This window comes from Anoplopoma fimbria, chromosome 9 (genome assembly GCF_027596085.1).
Source record: "Anoplopoma fimbria isolate UVic2021 breed Golden Eagle Sablefish chromosome 9, Afim_UVic_2022, whole genome shotgun sequence".
In the NCBI taxonomy this organism is placed as follows: domain Eukaryota; kingdom Metazoa; phylum Chordata; class Actinopteri; order Perciformes; family Anoplopomatidae; genus Anoplopoma; species Anoplopoma fimbria.
In genome coordinates this window covers 7,271,897-7,293,253 of record NC_072457.1, presented here as the reverse complement: position 1 = coordinate 7,293,253, position 21,357 = coordinate 7,271,897, and the positions used below count along the sequence as shown (strand labels likewise).

Sequence of the window (21,357 nt, the reverse complement as noted above, 5' to 3'; positions counted from 1 at the left end):
CATGCTCACACATAGAGACACACTTCCTCCGACCATGTAAGGACCACTATTTCTAGTCATGTTGAAAAATGATGTTTTTATGATGATCTTTGAATAATATTTCACACAGGACTGACATGCTGAGCTGATGAAAATATAAGGCAACAGTAAACTATATTATTTACCTCTTCAAAACAGTTAAGCCTCCCTCTGCCCCTTTACAGTCATCCAAATAGTGCTAATTTGACTGATGAGGATTTTCTTTGCTCTGCACATCTGTTTAATTGCTTTTCTCTTCAACATCAGTGCATGTGTGAATATGCACGTGCGTGTGAACTCCCCACAAGAAGGACTGAACAGGTTGAGTGGCTGACAGCCAGTAATCAGTGTCTCTCCTTGTTATCAGCGCTAACACTAATCTGTCAGATTTTCCATTCAACGCGCCGACCGCTAGCAGCACAAACTGCAATGTAATTTTCTCTTTACTGTCTTTTCTTCTTTTGCTCTTGTTCTTGCTCTTCGTCCTTCCCTCTTTCCCCTCCCTCTCTCTTTTACTCCCCCATCCGGCTCCTCTATTATAACATAAATGGAGAGCAGAGTATTTTTCCATTTAAGAGTTGGAATGAGAAAAAGAGCCTGTCAAATCAGACACAGACACTGAGGCGCTATGGGCAACCTGTGCAGCATGCTAATGGGATTTTACCTGCATGTTAGCGCCCAGTCTGAGCTATGCTAGCTTTTCTGCTGTAATGAAACCATCACAATGGTTTTAGCTAAGGCTATTATTCTAAGCTGCATATTAAGGGCAATAAAGCTAATGTGACATTCTGTATTATAGCTCCTAAATGCTAAGCTGAGGGTATTTAAAATGGCTGGGTGTCTCACTTCTTTATCTGCAGCGCAGCACAGAGCAACCACTGTACAATGTTCGTTCAAATCTTCTATGGAATTATATGCTGCGAACGAAACTGAACTTCTCACTAATGCGATTTTAGGGCAGCGACTAATAGGTGGTTTTTGGCTGTAATGCATAGTGACGTGGCGGTTCACGGGCAGAGTATGGAGGATGAGGTGACAGAGAAAAAGTATGGACAGCAGAAGGAGGGAGGGTGACAGGAAATGAGAGTGGAAGCAAAGAGAGGATGACGGAGTGTGAATAAAACAGGGAGAAGAGGGTGATGGAGAGAGGAAGATCAGAGGATGGAATGTCAAAGGGGAGAAGACAGTAAAAGGTTTTTAGGATGTACTTTAAATTTAGACATGTCTCATAAATAACCATATTCTTTAGAGCTACGTAATGACCTTTTCACCTGTGCGTGTGCGTGCGTGCGTGCGTGTGTGTGTGTGTGTGTGTGTGTGTGTGTTTGTTTATTTTACATTGTGAGGATCTTAACTTGATATTCCACTTGTGTAGTCAGGACTCAACTCCATTCTGGGTATGTTTTGATGCTGCCACTGCAGGGCACGGAAGTTCAAAAGGTTCTTGTTGTCTATCTGAGCACTGTCCAATCTTTGTGAATCTCATACAGTATGTGCCCAGTTGTGCCTGTATTGGATGTATATGAATGTACTGTATGTGTGTCTTCTTTCTGCTCCGCTAAGGACCTGTATTCAATATTTCTCAGAAGTACAGGCGGGGTATCACTCCATGTTAGTTATGTGGAACTGTGTCATATTGCTTCATAGAGCAACAAGCTGTTGCATGCTAACCAACATTATCATTTTATTAATCACAATTTGACCAAAATTGGTTTTCTCGTTCAATCATCCTTTTCAGCTCTTTCTCTGTATAGATAGGTCTTCTTTCATCAATCACAGTCAAAATTAATTAAATTCACCAAGTGCAGGAATGGCCCAGAGTGACCAAGTGCTGACAAATTATAAGACACAGATCAGGATTGGCACACCGGCCCTCATTTATTAAGCGTTTGTGGAATGAGGTTCACAAAATTAAAAAAAGGATCTGCCTCTGGAATTATCCTGAAAATAGCAGATATCTTCAAAGTCTTAGTTTACTGACCGTCTTATCCTTTACAAGGTTATATTTGTTTGATGTTTTTGAACATGTATGACCTAACTAGCAATGATCCTTAGGAGTGCCACTTTAACTGTGCTGTCTATTCTCACCAGCTTAAGGGTGCGGCAAATATCATTATATGACAACACCACCATATATAGCAGTTAATAAACACAGTTTTGTCTGTAAAGTATGGTCAACATGACAGTAAACTAAACAAAGTCACTAAAAAAACATAAATCAGGAATGACCTCTATTTAATCTGCCCTTTTGTTACCTTCCAGCCTCTTCCAGAGTCCGAGTACAACAGCAGTCCAGAGTCTGTGGGGTACCGGCTGAGACTGTGGAGGACAGACGGCCAGGGGGAGGACAGGACGGAGGATGTGGAGAGAGCAGGGGGGACCAGCGAGACCACGGTAGAGGGCCTGAATCCCTGGACCAAGTACCAGGTTCAGATACAGGCCTACAACTCCATAGGACCTGGACCGTGGAGCGACACTGTCGCCGCACTCACTGCAGAATCTGGTAAATACACAGACCTCCATCACTCCTGTTTCCTGTTTGCAAGTGTCCAGCAGAGCTGTCTGTCCAATATGGTATTAGCAGGTTATAAGAAGACACATGGATGAGGAATAGAGTGCACAATTACCTCCCTCAGTCTCCCTTCATCTGCCCTCTACACTCTCCCTCTATTTCAGTGAGGGGAAGATTGACGGAGAGTGGGAGCGGGAGGGGGAGGGGTGGATGGCGTTACACATTCAATGGACATTTTGGAGGTCCATTGTTGCTCATGTTTTAAATCAGTGCTGCCCTTCAAGACCCTCTGTATTCAAATGTAAATCCTGCTGGTTGTTGTGAATTTGAAATCTTGACCGCACACTCACATCAATCCCACCAGCTCTTAACACATACACACTCCCAAATAACATTTTATGCACAGTATTGGGATGAAAGGTTCATGTAGAATAACTATTTGTATTCCTCAACTCCTGAATAAATATAAATCTTTACACTGTGTGTAATAGGACAGAGTGATGTTCAATCCGACTGAAATGCAGCAGTTAAGGAGAGCCTCTAGTCCCATTAAGGAAGTCAGTTTTTTTCCAATAAATTAACATTCCTCTTTAACATTGTTTTCCCATGGATGCTTTAAAGCTCCCTAAATGTTTAGGATGGGTTGAATGCAGAGGACGAATTTCCTATATGTATCTGATGATAATAAAATTATAATAGAATAACAAAATAAAGTAACCCAAGAGGCAAGCTGTCACAGAGGTCATGAGCCTTTGACAAACCTTTAGTCACATTGAGGCTGTTTTTCTCAAACAAACCTTTTTGATCCAAGTTGTCTGAAGAAGAAATTGGTGTGATACAGATAGAAATATATAACCCAATGGATGGAGAAGTAAACATCCGAAAATGTTTTGTCATATTTAATATCAATTTTGTTTATCAGTAGTAAATGACTGCAGGCATAAAGGTTGTTTTTTTCATTTTGCTGTCTTTGTCGACACAATGGGATTCTGTTTATTACATTTTTGTTTCGTGTTTGTCTCCCATATTCTCAAAATGCGGCTAATGTCTCTGAATCAGAATATTGGAGAAAAACGGTAGAAAAGTGGCACCAGCAGGGTTTTCCCTGTGGGGTCATGCAAATTATTCATAATTTAATTTAGCAGTTTTGTTTATGACAGACTGGGTTTAGCAAACTTTTACTCTGCTTCAAAACTCCTATTTGGACGGCATATATTTCTCTAGGGGAGCTTCATTGATTTTGATATTGCATGCTGTGAATTTAATCCTGTCGGGAGATAATATCTGTGTGATTTTGCTCACTATTTCACATTAATAATTCCAACTTTAGTTTTTTTGCTGCAAATAATATAGTTTACTGTTGCCTTATATTTTCATCAGCTCAGCATGTCAGTCCTGTGTGAAATATTATTCAAAGATCATCATAAAAACATCATTTTTCAACATGACTAGAAATAGTGGTCCTTACATGGTCAGGGTGGAGTGATAGTCCACTGTTGGTAATGTAGGAATGTGTGTGTGTTTGTTTTCTCTAGTTCCATCTGGGTCTCCGATGAATGTGACCGCTGAGGCAGTGAGCTCCACCAGGATCCTGCTCAAATGGTCTGCTCTCCCTCAGGCACAGAAGAATGGAGTCGTACTCGGATACAAGGTGTGTAAAACACTCAAACACAAACACACACTTGCACACAATCCCATGATGGCATTCTCACTTGACCCCCTCAGCCTATTATCACTTCCTGCAACACCTCCACACACTTTCACACCAACACAAAAAGATGCACAAAGTCTTGCACACATAACATCTAATATAAGCCGAAGATGACGTAATCGCCTGTAACTGCTCTCTTTTGGTTTTCCTACATTACTGCTTCTAAAAGCACCCGGCCTCAGTTAGTATGTCTGGGGGCGTGTGTGTAACTGTGCACATGCATATGAGAGAGGCTTTAATGTTTAATACCCTTTCATAAAACAACAGTTTTTGTGTCATGCTGTAGTAGAAACAATAGCTGGATTATTCATTTAGGAAAAAATGACAATAATCCATAAAGCCTGATGGTTTTTGGGATGTGCTTTGTTTGTTTGAAAAATAGCATAAACTGCAGTTGATGCAACAGAAGCATATTTGTTGGGTGTACATGCATGGTGTGAATATGCTTTGGAGATCCTGAATTAGTATTTAAGTCCAGACTCGGGACCCACTTAAGAAACACAGTTTACAATCAATCCATGTATTATATTTTCTTACTAAATTAGAGAATACTTTCTTGCTGGAACTCCATGACGGTAACGTTGTTGACAGGTTTGTAAGAAAAGGCTAGATAAATACTGTTGATGGTGAAATGCCAGGTGCACTCATTTATACCTAAGTGCAGCACTCACTGGCAGTCCCAATTCTCCTTCCTCACTCCCACGCACACCCTCCAGGGGTTTATTATAATGCACTCCACTTCCTTTTTTGGTTTTAAAATAAATAGAAGACACCTACCAGTTGTCTGTTTGGTTTTTTTTTGCAATTTAGCTTTTCTTGTTCACTAGCATATAGCACCCCTCAACATCCTTAGAAAGGCATTTAACATGGAGAAAGCACATGCTAAATATTTTTACTAATATAAAACTGGCATTGAGCACAGCTCTTAATCACCAGCCCAAAGAAAACATAGCAGAAGAAACCTTTAAAAAGAAGGCAATTTATCTTAATTTGCATGGACACGGTTGTGTTATAAATACATAAATCTGCTGAAGAAACAGGCTGTAACTGTGTGATATAAACCAGTACCATCCAGTATTTTTAAAAATGCTGTGTAAAATCCAGGTCATATTATACACCATGCCCAAAGCAATAACACTCCCCATCTGTGTGTGTTTTCTTGTCCCCTCCTGAGGATCACACCATGTTAATAGATGAGAAGTGGCCGCCAGCAGGAGCTCCTCAACGCCTCCCATCCCTTAGTAGATTTTGAGTAGTTAACTACCTCCTGCAGTCCTGCCACGCTCTCCCCATGACTATTTCGGTTTTTAGACACTTAAGATCTGCCATTTTCCTTCAAAATGATTTTAAGTGTGGCAGGGAGTTCATGAAAATGAATAACACTGAGAGAGAAAGAGCAAAAAGAACAGTTCTTGACACATCATCCTGATTTTATTACATTTTTTCTGGTAGTAGATGATAAAGGATAGGTCCGGGTTTTTTTAATTTTTTTTTATAAATGTTTCTCATTGTCACCAAATCCCATGAAAAGATCAAAACTGCCAGGCATTTTGTCTGTATCAAAAGCTCGATGTGGCCTATTCCTCGGTGCCAAAAACCTCCATTGTCCCAAAACCATCAATGAGTCACAGTGTTGCACTGGCTAACATGTTCCTTCATTATGATGCGCTATGCTGTGCAGGTTTTAAAGCCGTTTGAGGCTTATGTGTGATTTTGGGCTATAAAAGATAACGTTGACTTGATGACGATGGGCATGTGTTTTGGTTGAATTCCTCATACACAGCTCTATGATTAAATTGCTTGATTAAATATTCGCTAGCACACCAAATCTGCTGCTGAAAGTCCTCAACAAATACACTTTTTATACCTCATGTTTGACTAAAAACGTCAATGCTCAGCTGTTGTAGAAAATTACTTTGTTCATTGGATAACCAATTTCTGCACCACATTAGGGCAGCATGAACACAACACCGACATTCTATTACCTTATCACGTTTTAAGAGCTTATACACCAAAAACAAAAAAATGGTTATCATATCATTCACTGATAATTTGATCTGGATAGATATAATCACTATATAAGGTTTCCCCTGTATTACTATAATATTGATTATAGCGGTTTCAAAGATCTAAATCTGATGTAGGAATGAGGCTGCAGACAGTTTACAACTGTATTGAGGGAGTTGGCGACTAAACCTGCAGTAAATTAGGGAAAAAACAGACAAACAGTGCTAACAGAGTGTAAATTGCAGGATTTAACTCTACATATTTGTTCTCTTTTTGGTCGATTTGTGTGTTTGCGATCACATGTGTGACATGCCTCTTGTGTGCGTCTGTGTCCAGGTGTTGTACAGCGAGAAGGACTCAGACGGGCCCCCCAGGGTTCAGGTGGCAGAAGGAGAGGGGAGTGTAACTCTGCTGCTCGGCGCTCTCCAACAATACTCTGTGTACGTGCTGCAGGTGCTGGCTTACACACGGATGGGTGACGGACCACAGAGCAACCCCATACTGCTTCGAACCAAAGAAGATGGTAGGATCTCTCTCCTTCTGTCTCGGTCTGATCACTGACCTTTCTGTCCCGCAGTTTCCTCAACACTTTTTGCCTTTTTTCCCCTCACCTCTGTAGCTGTTCTTCACCTTTTCCCTTCTCTGCTGTCAGCACAGCCAACAGTCTTTTCCCCCACTTCACTGATCATCCTCTGGGCTCACCTGACCCCTCAGACCCCCTCCACACACCAGACATGGAGAACACATTGTGTGTGTGCTATGTGTGCAGATCTCCTCAGAAACGACCATGGCAGTAACCCGGTCTGGTCTTCTTGAATAATGAAACACACACAGACAAATAATTCACACACATAGGAAGACTCACACGCACACTCACACCTCTTCCTCTATCAAACGGTGTCACGTTTGAAAAGTTTTTCTCATTTCAGGATGAAACAAGAACGGGGAAGTCAATTCCCGGCAATGTATAATGAACCTCCATCCTGTCTCTCTGTCAGTCACACACATACACATACTGTACACACACTCACACTCGCATTGACATGTATTTGGTGGTGTGGAACATGTACTTTTATCAGGAGCGGTTTTGAGCTGAGAGAAAATTACATTTTCTATTTTGCATCTTTTAGTAGTGCCTCTTTCTATAAGACACTATATATCTATAAGACACTATATATGTGTGTGTGTGGGTGTGTGGAGAGCATATGCACGTGTTTGTGTGCCGTGGTCCCGTCATTCTAACTTATTAGAGTATAAGTGCTTGATGTTGAGACACTCTCTTTCTCATGACAGTATTGAAGGAATCCTTTTGTGCTTTATTTTCTCCTCCTCTTTGTACATTTTTACTGTTTCATTCTGCTGCCAACTCCCTTCTCTATTTTTCTCTCCAGTCCCAGGCCCCCCTGTCAGGATGGTGTTTCCAGAAGTTCGTTTGTCATCAGTTAGGGTGGTATGGCAGCCACCCACGAAACCCAACGGCATCATATTAGGTACAATAACAATCACACACACACACACACACACACACACACACATGAGGAAGCAGGTATTTTGGAGCAGCATTTAAATTGTAATCCATTTTTCACGCTTTTAATGACAATAGATTAATTTTCAATTGATAAAGAACAGAGCTCGGCTTAGAGAGGAAATTTGTGAGCCGTTTTAAAAAAAATTGTACACACACAGTCACACACACACACCACTGTGATCTTTCAAGGCAAAGGAGGAAGTTAAAGCCGTAAAATGGAAAAAGAGCTGATTCTGTTTTTGAGCTTTCAAACAACGGTCAGCTCCACTTTAGTGCCGACGTTTGTTGGTGTGTGTGTGTGTGTGTGTGTGTGTGTGTGTGTGTGTGTGTGTGTGTATCAGTGATCAACCTTGTACCCGGGGAAAAGGGCTATTATAGCTGCTGAAGCAAGACCCCTTTCCTAATGCATACATTGCCTCATATATAAACACTGAGATTCAAACGTATCACTTGTTCCTGAAACTGCAAATCACAACGTGGGGAGTGAATCAGAGAGAACAGATTAACGAAGAGGAAGAGAGGCGAGGAAGGGGAGAGAGGAATGTGAGAGCTGCTGAGCTGGAAACCGAGAGAACAGAAGGGGAGAGACAGCAGAGGGGAGATGTATGGAGGTGAGAGCAGGGACAGGTGTGTGTTTGTGTGTGTGTTGCAGGGGGTAGAAATGAGTAGTATTTGTCCTCTCAGTGGGGGTGGGAGTCCAGCAGGACGGTGTGAGTGATGTGTGACTGTATCGTAAGGGGAGGACATTTAGTGCGACACCACTCTGTGACAGAAGGATGAGTGGGAGGGCAAATCTCCCTCTCTCGATCACAGAGACACACGGAAAAGTGCAGTCCTGCTGTGTCCTTGCTGGGAACGAGGTGTGTGTGTGTGTGTGTGTGTGTGTGTGTGTGTGTGTGTGTGTGTGTGTGTGTGTGTGTGTGTGTGTGTGTGTGTGTGTGTGTGTGTGTGTGTGTGTGTGTGTGTGTGTGTGTGTGGAGACTATGCAGATACAAATAACTGTAGCCCACCGCTTTCTTTAGTGCTCATGACTGCATCATTTCTCCTTGGGTTTTCAACCCATAGGGGACTGACACAGGGGGTTGGACAGAGGAGAAACAAGACCACAGAAGGTGCACAATCTAATTTGGCACAAGGCATTGAGGCATTGGTGTTGTCACGTGACCTCCTGGTGAATATATTATAGCCCCAAGCTGCATCCCATTTCTAATTTTACACACTAATTATTAGGAAGCTTTGAGTATTTGTGTTCACTCAAGTCACAAACTTCAGTACTCAAAGAAAACTATAGTCCCACAATGCAATGCTCAAAGGCATTGCAAAGTTGCAGTTTGATGCCCGTCGCCTGATCACTACCTGTTGGCAGGAAACCGTATCCAAAACAGATTTTTCGACGCTATCTGCAAAAATAGTATATTATTTTATAATTAAACAAACTGTATGGAATAATAACAACGTTCTACTTCGGCTCATAGAACGAGTGGTGCAGTGTGCCCATTTAAACAAAGAAATCCAAAAGCCATTCCAGCAATTTATTAGTGTGGCAATTTAATCAGGGATGGTTGGATGATTATCTTCCCGTACACGAGAAGGAAACCATTAAGAAAATAGGACAAATTAGAACAGTAAGCACAGGAGTCGATTAATAGAGCAAATAAAGTCATCGTTATTCTCACTTACTACAATTAATGCATCCATAATCTCTGCATTTAGTACATCTTCAGGGCTTACTAAACATGAAATCTAAAATAAATGCAATACAAAACAATCCATTAAACATCAAATCAATTGAGAACATAACAGTGAAAAGTCATCATTTAGACTGTCATAGGTTGTCTCTTTGTTCAGAATTCAGCCATGGTTTGGAGCGTTTTCTCAGCTTTAACTACCCATAGATCTCTGGTCTGGTGGAAGCTATGGTAAAACTAAGCATGTGATTAAACGCGTTATACAACGAGTATGAAGTGTAGAAATGGAAGAGGGAACAAAGAGTCACCACACGTAGCAACCACCAGAAGCTGCAAGCTTTCATCTCTGACGTACTTTGATGTACAGTAGTAGTACTACTAAATATCTCTCAGGAAGGCTTAGTCGTAACATTGTGAGTTTTTCATTAACACAGACAAGGTCAGTGAGCGCTGAGCAGCTAAAAGCAACAACATTTTTTTTTTTGAATAATTACACATTTTGAAAGCCTTCAGCTATGAAATATCATGTTCATTTTACATATTTTCCATTTAAAATGGAGATGGGCTTTCACCAACATGACACAGTAACTTTGTAATGGAGATGGAGCCTCTTGTATCTGATAGCAGCGACGCCCAATGATATTCACAGTACACAACATAATGCTGCGCTCTGACCCAACCGGCAAGAGGATTTGTTATCTAGCTGTTATCCAATAATCTTCCACACACTGCATTCGCATTAATATACAATCAGACTATCTGATGAGATTATCACCCGCACAACCAGATTAAACCCCTCTGATCAGATTACCATCCTGACGGTTTTACTGTGAACCTCCGCACACATGTGTGTGTGTGTGTTTGTGGATGTGTGTATTTTGTGTACAATACAAATCTTCATATTGAGAGCCTTTGTGAGTGGCCAGTGGCCTGTGGAAAGCTTGGTCGGGGATCAGCGGATTGGGTGTATGTGTGTATGTGTTCAAGGGTGTTAGTGTTATTACATGGCCTACTGCACATGAGACAGAGAAACAGACACAAGCCGTGTACACCGCCGTTCACAGGCAGCGGGACAGGAGATGTTTTCATAATGTGTGTGCGTGTTTAGGGGAATGTCAGAGTGTGAGCTTTGTGTGAATTATGACTTTGTGTATGTTCTTGGTAACGTCAGAGTGGAACATAAGGGCGCCATACATACACCGGTACAAACGGCAAAGCAGCTGCATGAATCGAATCTCTTCAGAGCAGGACATTTTCAGGAACGGCAGAAAAGTGTGTTTGTTTGTCTGAGTTTCTGTGGAAATGCAGCTGTGTGATACGTGGGACTGTGTGGTTCTGTTTTCAGGCTCTTTTTCCTATCTCACATTGTGCTGTCTTTTGATTCCTGTGGGCTCTGTGATTTAAAGTAGGCCACAAAAATATAACACACAGAAATAAAAAAACATTCACACACAGGATTTTTCTCACAGATTCCAACTGTCTTCCTCCTCCGTCTGTCTCCCCGTCTGTCCCTCACCAGGCTACCAGATCTCTTACTGCTTGGACAGTAGGGACCCTCAGCGATGGACCACGGTGGAGGTGGGCTCCAACGCTCGACAGTTCACCGTCACGGGACTTGCCCCTGAGCAGGCCTATGTTTTCCGGCTTACGGCTCGCACCGCCGTGGGCTGGGGCGAAGAGCAGGAAGCCGTGGTTGTTACCACTGAACGCAGAGGTAAAGGACACACACACACACACACACACATGCACTTGAGCTTCACATGGTATCTGGTTTGAATCAGATCTGTTTATGTGGTCCTGCTGATGTTAACCACTGTTATTAAAAAGTAGGAACCTGAACGCGCACACTGCCACGAACACATGGGGTGCCGAATGTATTTGAGAGGTTCTCATTTGTATTAGATCATATTTGAATAATTTAAGTACAGTATTAAGTGATGGAGAGAGAGAGACAGCATGCGATGAAGGTCCCCAGCCTCAATCTAATTCCCCGTATCAAACACTGCTTTCAGACATGTATTTAATTTAATTTAAGGCCTTGAAAACCTATTTTAGACCCATCAGCTTACTATGAAGGATGTCGTTCTACATAAACACATATTTCTTCTGCCAAAGGTTGAACAATGTTGCTTATTTTGTTCTTATTTGGAGAGATTTCGAAAAAAAAAAAAAACTTGGTTGCTCTTAAGTATGTGTCTGCACTGAGGCACGGATGATTCAAATTAAAAGTCTTTTGAATTATCAGTTGCTCTCTTTTCTCTCTCATTATATTGAAATAGGAAGAAATGATAACAGTATGATTCAATTCTAAAAGAGTTTTGAATCAGACGCTAATGGAACCAGTATAACTAGTGTGTTCATTTTGCTTCTGGAAACGTACTTGCTTTTTCTACACTGCTGAATAATTCAACAAGAATAATGGGGTGTGAGGTTGGTAGCTTTGACTAATGTTGGGCAAGATTTGCCTTTTTTCATGCACCCCCACTATATATGAGTATTATGCATCTCATGTGTCATTTGCGCCAAAGCAATGTAATAATCTATAATGAAATTCACATCAAATTAGAATGATGCATAAGGAAATAAAATGTGTTAAATAAACCAGATTAGACATGAATGAGCCAATTTAAAGCTGGAGTAACTTGATTATTGTTATTAATTTTACCTTTCCGTTTTGCCATTCGGAGGGTCTATTGCAGGAGAGAACTACAATTATTTTGAGTGTATTTCATCCTCTCTTTTTACATACATTTTCAAGTGGTCAAAGATGATATTTTGTCATTTCCTACAGTATTGCCAGTGCAGTAAGAGTCTGGAAAGGTTAGCTGAAGTTTATGCATTTCAAAATGTTATGATCTCTGCAGCCCTATTTATGGGGATGTAATGAGTTCTGGCAGATGTGAAGTCCTCGCACAGATAAAGTTAGAGAAAGGAAAAACAGGCAAGGAGCTCGAGGCGTGGAGCTCCGACAGATTATCAGTGCTTCAACAACAAGTAGTTTGTGGTTGGACATGCAGAATCCTTTGTTACTGGGCACTTAATATTGGCACAAGATGAATAAATGATGACCTTTTTTCTGGGACATTTTAAGTACAGAACAAGAAGAAATGACATTTAGAAACTTCAGTGGAGGAAGATCTGCTTGGCAGTAAATGTAGATATTGTAATGAGCTGGTATTAGACCTCCTGCTGGGGCTCAATGAGAGTCAGCTCCAAAAAAAACACCTGGGGGTCCGTACCTGACGCAGCAGATGGTTTGTTACACAAAACCATCTGAGAAACCATAATTAGAACCTGTTTGGACAGGGGCTGGCACTTGATGATTTAGCATGTGATTGGATCATCATTGAACCGTTTTTCAATCACTACCTACAACAGGCAACTTCAATCGTTCTTTGCTCTTCTTTCAAATAAGAAATACTCTCCAGATTTATTAAAGCTGATGCTATTGCAGCATTTACAGTAACTTCTTCAGACAGAGTTAGAGGCAGGGCCCAAAAAAAGTTTCTCATAATAAAATTCAGATGAAATAACCTCAATCTTCCGGCGATCTTCTCCCTCCATAGGCCCATAGAGTGCTGCAGGAATGAGTCCTAAAACCCGGAAATGAGTCAGCATTTGTGTCACTTCCGGTCCGGAATCAGTTGGTTTTCTTGAATGGGTTTTTGTGTAGACACCTGAAATTAGGTCTGTGGTTAACACAAGCTTATAAGATTTTAACATTTTGTTTTACGATATAAAATGCGTCAGTAGATACCCCTCTCGTGAATTTTTAAGTTTTTACATCTTAAAAAAGGCAGTTACTAACAAGTGTCTACATGATACTACAAACCATCATCACGCCAACTAGTCCCCCTTCATGCTTTGTTGTGTTTATACTTATTTTTACTTATTCACATCAATGGAAGAAAATAACTCTGGATTCGGCTATTAGTTCTGACAACTTTTAGGACATAATAATTTAAATAAGGTATATTTAAATGTTCCTACTGGGGGAGTTGATTTATCAAGCATATCCAGCTGCTGTAGAAGGTTAGGGGTCTGTAGTCAAATACAATAAGGGGGGCGTCTAACCAGTTTTGCTAAATTCTTGCCAAAGGAGAGAGCACAGGCCAAAAAACAAGATGTGAAAGCCATAAATCTTAGATTCTAGACCAAAGTAATTACTAATGATCAATAGTCCTAACAGCACTCTGCAATTATGGTAATTTTGTCTTTTAGGGGAGCAAAAAGTTGCTAATTCCTTTATAACATTTCATGTAATTCGAGCAGTCGCTGGCCTCATCGTAGGGTATAAACCGTGAAAATAAGAGGAATTTTAACACACTCAAACACTGAATATGACAGCACAAGCCTTTGGCAAGATTGAGACAGTAACAGTAACTCTCCTAAGACAGATTTGTCTCTAAAAGCCTGTAACAGAACAGAAGTATATCCCCAAACACACATTCACTCTGAGCAGTGCAGTTATTTTCCCTTCAATTTAGAAACAAATAAAAAGTTGTATTGTCCTCAGATTTAGAGGTTGTGACACCTTTCATCTCATCAGGTTAAGACTTCTGCTTGAACTACTTTCATGTCTCCAGTTCATTAAAAATCCTTTTAAGTGTTATGTATTTACTTTGTTATTGTCTATAGTGGTTATTTGCATAAAAACACACAAATAGCAAATACATGAATGCATTTCTATTTAAATATTTACTTAGAAGAAAATGTTTTATTGATTATTATATTATATATTATATACTATTATTTTTTTAACGTTTAAATAGCTGATTAGAGTTATTGTCTTCCCTCCCTTATATCTATCTTATATTACTTACTTTATTTCAGTTTTCTTGAAAAACATTATTTACAATAATAACATTATTTACAATGATAACATTATTTCCTCTTAATATAATGTTAAATTGTTTCTTATTAAGAGCTCCTATAACTTCTGTTTTTAGATAAGTTCTGATCATATACTTTTTTTGATGTTTCTTAAAACAATACTAACTGTATTTGCATGGCACCTTTCATACAGGTTATGGCAGTGCAAAGTGCTTCAAAGATTGCTGAAAATAAGACATAAAAAGTGTGTTCTGTGAAAAAACAACTGAAAGGACAAAAACAATTCAGCAATTTGAGACCAATGGATGCAAGACTATAAAATAATTAAAATGCATAAAAATGGAACTAAAATCTATACAAACAGTAAAAGCAGTAAAAGAACATTAAATAAAAAATAGATTAATCAAATAATAACAACATATTGTCAGTATTTCTTCAAGCAGGGTTATATATTCAGTTGATGAAGAAGCATAGGGAAAAGTTTGACCGAGAACTATTCCACCAAAGTGAAATATCACTTTAAAGACAAAGCTCCAGTGGCTCTGGTGGCGAACGCATGAATAACTTTGGTTTGAATGCAGCTCTCAGCCTTTGAAATATGTCAGACCTGATCTCTCTCTCCAATTTTTCTCTGTCAGCCGGCACCGCGTATGTCTCGTAGGCTAAAGGCAAAGGGTATTAAAATGTGACAGTGAAGAGAATTTTTATGAAAACACGGAATCATGATGTCAGATGCTCTATTCAGAGTTACCAGCCGGTGTAGTGCTCTTTAATTGGATCAGATATCATAACATCTGCAGCATCATTATCAGGGTTTCTTAAGTATAGAAACCAGTGAATCCCTGTTCCACTTCACTAACGTAATGGCCCATTCTCACTGTGAGATAGACGGAGTAGCCCTAATAGAGATTTCTTTCTGATGATGCTGAAGAGACCAACTTAATCCCCAGAAAAAGAAAATTGGTTTATTGCGTTGTGGTGTGGTGTGAGTATGTGTGTAAGACTTTTTGCATGAATGAAAACAGCTCCCTGTAGAGAGATGTATCTATGCTGATGTTTGTCTCCAAGAGGGTGGTAACTGATAAAGTAATGGACAACGTACATTAGCATTTTTAGTAGAATTCATCCCTTTACAACCATATCTTTACCCTCCTCTAGCACCAAAAGCATCTCTTCTTTCTACTTCACTTCACTTCTATCGCACTCCCCTCCCCTTGCGTAGCAGTAAACAGTTGTGTACGTGCTGAAAGGGCAGCACTTGTTCTGACAATTATGAGTTTATTATCAGAACATGATCTTAACCGTGGAGTGGAACAAGAGGAGAACAGACAGGGAGACACAGATGGTATCAGGAAAACAAAGGAGGGAGAGAATAGTCAATCTTGAAGAATAAGGGAACAAGGGAAGAAAGGAGTCAAACAGATTTGACTCAAATTACTTGTGATAAGGATGAATGAAGGAAGGCAAGCCTGTGTGTGTGTGTGTGTGTGTGTGTGTGTGTGTGTGTGTGTGTGTGTGTGTGTGTGTGTGTGTGTGCGTGTGCTTGTGCATGTTTGAGAGCATAAGTGCAGATTAATTAAACCTCAGAGAGAATCGATAATGCTTTAATTTCCAGACTGAATCGATAATCTGATGTCCCTGAAATGAAACAGTTATGCCCCCCAACCATGTGTTTTTGTTTGTGTGTGTGTGTGTGTGTGTGTGTGTGTGTGTGTGTGTGTGTGTGTGTGTGTGTGTGTGTGTGTGTGTGTGTGTGTGTGTGTGTGTGTGTGTGTGTGTGTACAACCCATCTACTAATCACACAGCTTGTGCCAACACAGTTGTACAAAGATACTGACTCCCAGGGTCATATTTTATCTTCTAATTGAATAGCGAAGACAAACACAAAAACACACACACACACACACACACACACACGCACACACACTCACACGGGCATCTGTTGAGAAATTGTTTCTTTGATGCGACTGTGGTTAGATGCCTTGTTTCATTTAAACATGTGAATGCATTGCGACAATGTGTTTCACCATCTTACAAATAGGAGACAAATTTAAGGAAAGCTGAATAAATGAGTGGAGAAACATTTTGAACGCAGATGTTTCTGCACCGGGCTCTCAGCCGTCAGCAAAATGGCATCCTTCTAAAGGAGCTTTCACTGACAAAGTGTGGGTGGAACACGCCACTTGACTAGAGCAGTGCAAACCATGTCCAGTGTGAAAGGCATTGAAAGCTGCTTTTTGCCTCTCCACATGGTGACAGCTGTGCAGGTGGGTCGCGGCTAACAGCGCTAACAGTGCTTACCTGATAGGTAAGCACTGTAAGCTTTGGGTCAGGACGGCATTTTCAGCTGTAACAGCTGTATGAGCACAGTGCGCAGCGGCGGCCACGAGCTAACCAGTGGGGCACGCTCACATGCACTAAAAGCCACGCACAGCTGGCCAAGCTATGTAAACAAAACAAAGAGAAGCTCAGATTACAGAGAGAGAGCGTTTCTTCATTCTGTTCACGTAGGCATTACTCCAGTATATCTTTACATATGAAATTGTTGTTTGCTGCTATACATACAAAGCCCTTCACATCCAGGCCCCTTCAGACCTCTCCGACCTCCTGCACCGACACACTCGCACCCGCAATCTCAGATCCACAGACGCCAGCCTCCTCACCCCCCCCTACCCGGTCTAAGCACCGGACCTGGGGGGACAGGGCGTTCTCCATTACTGCCCCCTCCCTCTGGAACTCTCTCCACGAGCACCTCAGACATTCCCAGTCACTCGCCACTTTCAAAAGTGCACTTAAAACTTTTCTATTTAAATCTGCTTTCATCCTGTGATGCTAGTTATGTATGGGTTTTTTTTCATGTTTATTTCTGTTATAATATAAACTCTCTGGCTTGTTTACATGTTATTTATTTTATTGTTTCTGCCTTTGAGTACCTTTTAAAGTGCTATACAAGAAAATGTATTATTATTGTTATTATATTAAAGCTCTGAATATCGAATAAAGAACCTTTTAAGTAAGCATCGTGACTTCAGACAAAGTATTCCCGTAAAGCTGAGACAGCAGAATAGATGAAAGGAAAGGTAAATACAGATAGCAGTGCATCCTCTAATCAAAATAATAACCAAAGTCCAACTCAAATCGAAACTTACTCACAGAACCATCTAGAAGTCTAAATATGTTTCCACCACTAACAATCTGATTATTTGTAGAAGTTCAGAGACATTCATGCTGTAAAAAGAAGCTGTGCTTTCTCTGGCCTGTCCTCTCACTGGTGTATCTGTCGGCTAACACACGCACACACACACAAACGTATGATATCAGTACTACAGTTGAATTAAGAGCACTGTGCGTTGGAGGCTTGTGTGTTGGAGGCTTTGGCTTGTATTTATCAGGTTCAAAACATCCACTACACACTTATCTCCACTGCGAATGTGTTTTGAGATAAGTGTGTAATGGATGTTTTAACCATTTTTCATTTTCTGTTGTTATGATCCAGCAGCTTTTTATCTTGTGCTAATGTGAGGACTCTGTCCTTTAATTTGTGACCCAGCCCTTTAATATAGCTCTTTACGAAGTCTCCCTGTCCCTGATTAACAAAAGAAAACACACATGTAGATGTGCGTTTCTGTATGTTGTGACACAGTCACAATATGTTAACTACTAAATTAGTTATGAATATATGTATTAACGAATGTTTAAAATGAAATTGATCTAGGAATTTTAATGCTTCCACTTCATCTCCACGGTTCTTATCGTTTTCTACCTTGCCTCTTTATTCCTATCTCATTTCTCTACTTTTGTTTCTTTGCCTCATCCACAGAGCGTCCCCAGCCACCCAGGAAGTTGGCCGCTCCTCAGGACGGAGTTGAATCTCGCCATCTCCGCCTCCACTGGGTGACGGGTGGCTCAGGCTCCTCGCCGCTGAGGTACTTCACTCTGCAGGCCAAGGAGCTGCCCAACGGGGACTGGAACACACACACCGCCGACATCCCGCACAACGTGACCACCTGGACCGTTGACAGGTAAACATGTGCACATATGTGCAGTCACATACTGTACACACACACATATCTGCTTGTGTGGCGGCAGTGTAGTAATTGTCTAATCATTGCTTACCAACTAACAACGTGTGGCAAGTCCATCAAGCTTTGTATACTCCATTTATCAAGAGTTTGGAGTGTTATGTCTTTTTTTATTTTTTTTTCAAAAACACAAGAGCAAAAATCAGGATTCCCACACGTCCTGGAAAAACGCTAGACCAATTTCCAAGTCATGGAAAACTTGGAAAATGAGAAAAAAGATAAATGTAGTGGGAAAGTATTTCAACATTTTCCTATTTTCCTGAGAATGAGCTTCTAGTCCATCTATCAGAACTCCCTCAAACAGATAACATTGCCACCTGAAAGGGATGAGTTCTGTTCAGAATCCTATTAATGTTCAAATGGTAGTTTATAGTTTTATAGTTTAAAGAGTATTTTTATAGGCTGGACGTGGAAACGCTATGAACTCCCCCCCAAGCACATGCAGATTAAAACTTCAGTGGCCAAAACACAGATTAATGTAGGTTATATTATCCTCAAAATCTGAACATTAGTCACTACTGGTTGGTAGTTTTTAACATTAAATTATTCTCTGATCAATGTGTCATAATTTGTAAGAACGAAAGAGATGATTTCATACATAAATCATAGCCATAGACTGCATGTCCTTTAAATCAGTTTTCCACAGAGAGGGACATATTAATGTACAGGGCGATCTTTGTCTGTCATAAGAGCTAGATCCTCCCTGAAAAGTCCTGGAAAATGATCTCTAGAAAAGAGTGAGAACCTTAAAAAGGGTCAGGAATGGATTAACAGTGTTCACAGTGACCTGCTATTGTTAGCAGTACTGGTTTATTATGGCCTACAGTCATAACCCAGCACTACTTTCTTGGAGAAAACACAAAATATAAATTCAACATAGTTGAAGTTTTCTGCTTTCCTTAAAGAGCCCTACGAATGGAAATTGTGTTTAGCATGACATGCTGGACTTGAATTTGTTAAATCATGTCATGTTTATGCATCCTTGGGGAGAAGAAAAGTGGACAGAGAGAGGGATGCTGTGAATACATAAAGCAAAAAACAGAGAATTACAACACAGGAGGAGAAATTTCATTTATTTAGCACATGAAGTACCAAAAAAGGTTTGAAGAGCAAAAAACAAAAACACAAACCAGAAAAAAAAACCCACCAGGGTGAGTAATCATAATCAGTGCAGAGACGTGGAGGATCTCTGTCACCTAATCACACAGGCACAGCAAGAGGTGCTCTTAGTCTTTCTCTCTTTAAAAACATTTTTGTTCTCACTCTGCTTTAATGCTTTCAGGTTTGTGTGTACCATCTGTCATCCATCTTGTTTTCATCATCATCCATCCATCCATCCATCCATCCATCAACAGCTAATGTTTTCAGAAAAACCACAAAGCATGTTTTATTTCTTCCTTCATTCACGTGCAATCATCTCCTGGAAGAAGGCTCCATGTCTTCCTTTTCCACCCTTATCTCTTTATCCCTCCACCCTCTTCTCCATGCTGACACTGTCATTATGGCAGCAGGTGACGGTGGTCTGACTCGATGGCTGCTCCCAACTTCCCTGAGAGCCTTAAGTAGCAGACTTACGATGAGGCTTTACTTGTGTACCGTGTGTTCTTTCCTGCATGTGTCTTCAGCTTGGTGACTGTTTACATGCGCCCCCTTCGCCCGCTATCACAGAGCTATTTGAGATGCTGAAGAGCGCTCTCTGCATCAGCCTCTCTCAACCTGCCTTCCGGGAGAGAGTCTATCTGCCGTGATGGTGCTGCTGTTATTGTTTTGGTGCCATTTTCGAGCTCATTCTACCACTGAATGCTCTAATTGCAGCGCCGGATGGAGGGCTTAGCTTACATCTCCACACTCACACACTCGAACTTACTTGTTATCCGTCCTTAATTGTTGTTTTCCACCGAGACATCTTTGGAGCCAAAACATCGGAGTCCCCCGGCTGATGCAAACATAGACACACTGAAGAGAACGCACACACACACACACACACACACACACTTTCAAACACTGTCCTTAGCGTTGTCCCAGTGCTGTTGGTGCCCCACCCTCATTGAGCTTGTTGCCTTTGATGTCCTATTCCTACGATACCCACAACCCCATAGGGCCTTTTTTCTTGTCGCTTATTGGGCCCGGCTGCTCATTATTATACAAGAGGACATTTGATCAGTTCTCCAGTCGCCTGCTGAATGCCTAACCGGCCCTCTGTCGTCTCCTAGTCACTGTGTAAATAAAGTCTAGAGCAGGACCTTGCAGGTGGATGTGTGAGCAGATACTTCCTGTTACAAATTAGTAAATTGCTCCTGTTAACTCTGATTGATAATTAGGTTAGACTAATAGAAATGACTGTTTTGCCACAGACTGTCCTTCTTAAATTTTAATCAATTTCCCACGGTGTGCAGGAGAGGGTACATTTAAACTATTAGCATGCCATGAGGCACCATAGACGTGTTCAGCTTGTCCCTAACAATGGGGGCCTGTTCCTTCGGCTGATTGTAAGTGGCTCCAGAGTAGTGTTTTCAAAATGACTGATGTAAATTGTTATTCTGTGCTTATTAACGCGTTCACCTTGCACAGAGGAGAAATGCAGATAAGATGTTGTGGTATAATATGGCAGCAGAAATACTTTGGCAGGGGAGACAATTAGGAAAGGTGTAAGATGATTATTATTCAAGACCTTGTCTGCTCTTCAAAGGCCACTGAAAGAGCAAAAATATGTCTGTGGGATGGGTGGTTGATGGAGAAGGTGGTGTTGGGGGAAAATATTCCACATAGTTTTAGAGATACCCAGTGGAGTATTTCATGTTTTAGTTTCTTACATATACTCAATGCCCTTTGGTGAAAAACCTTGAGTGAAAACAAAAATCAGTTTGTTTACAATCGAAAAATGTTGCTTTAAGGTTTCAACATTGCTGTAATTATTTCATCATAAATGACCTGCTGTATGAACTAATCTCACTGCTTTATCAGTATACAGCTTTCTC

At 40.8% G+C, this 21,357-nt stretch overlaps 1 protein-coding gene across 1 annotated transcript in view; it reads left to right on the top strand.

Annotated features, from left to right (window-relative positions):
* The window catches only part of LOC129095493 (protein sidekick-1-like), a 233,084-nt gene that overhangs the window by 196,662 nt on the left and 15,065 nt on the right, over nucleotides 1-21,357 (top strand). Inside the window, exons 26-31 of the mRNA XM_054603956.1 lie at nucleotides 2,281-2,521; nucleotides 4,066-4,181; nucleotides 6,585-6,771; nucleotides 7,640-7,738; nucleotides 10,984-11,178; nucleotides 18,118-18,319. Of these exons, the coding sequence (XP_054459931.1) occupies nucleotides 2,281-2,521; nucleotides 4,066-4,181; nucleotides 6,585-6,771; nucleotides 7,640-7,738; nucleotides 10,984-11,178; nucleotides 18,118-18,319 (1,040 nt within the window). The remainder of the gene's footprint in view (nucleotides 1-2,280; nucleotides 2,522-4,065; nucleotides 4,182-6,584; nucleotides 6,772-7,639; nucleotides 7,739-10,983; nucleotides 11,179-18,117; nucleotides 18,320-21,357) is intronic.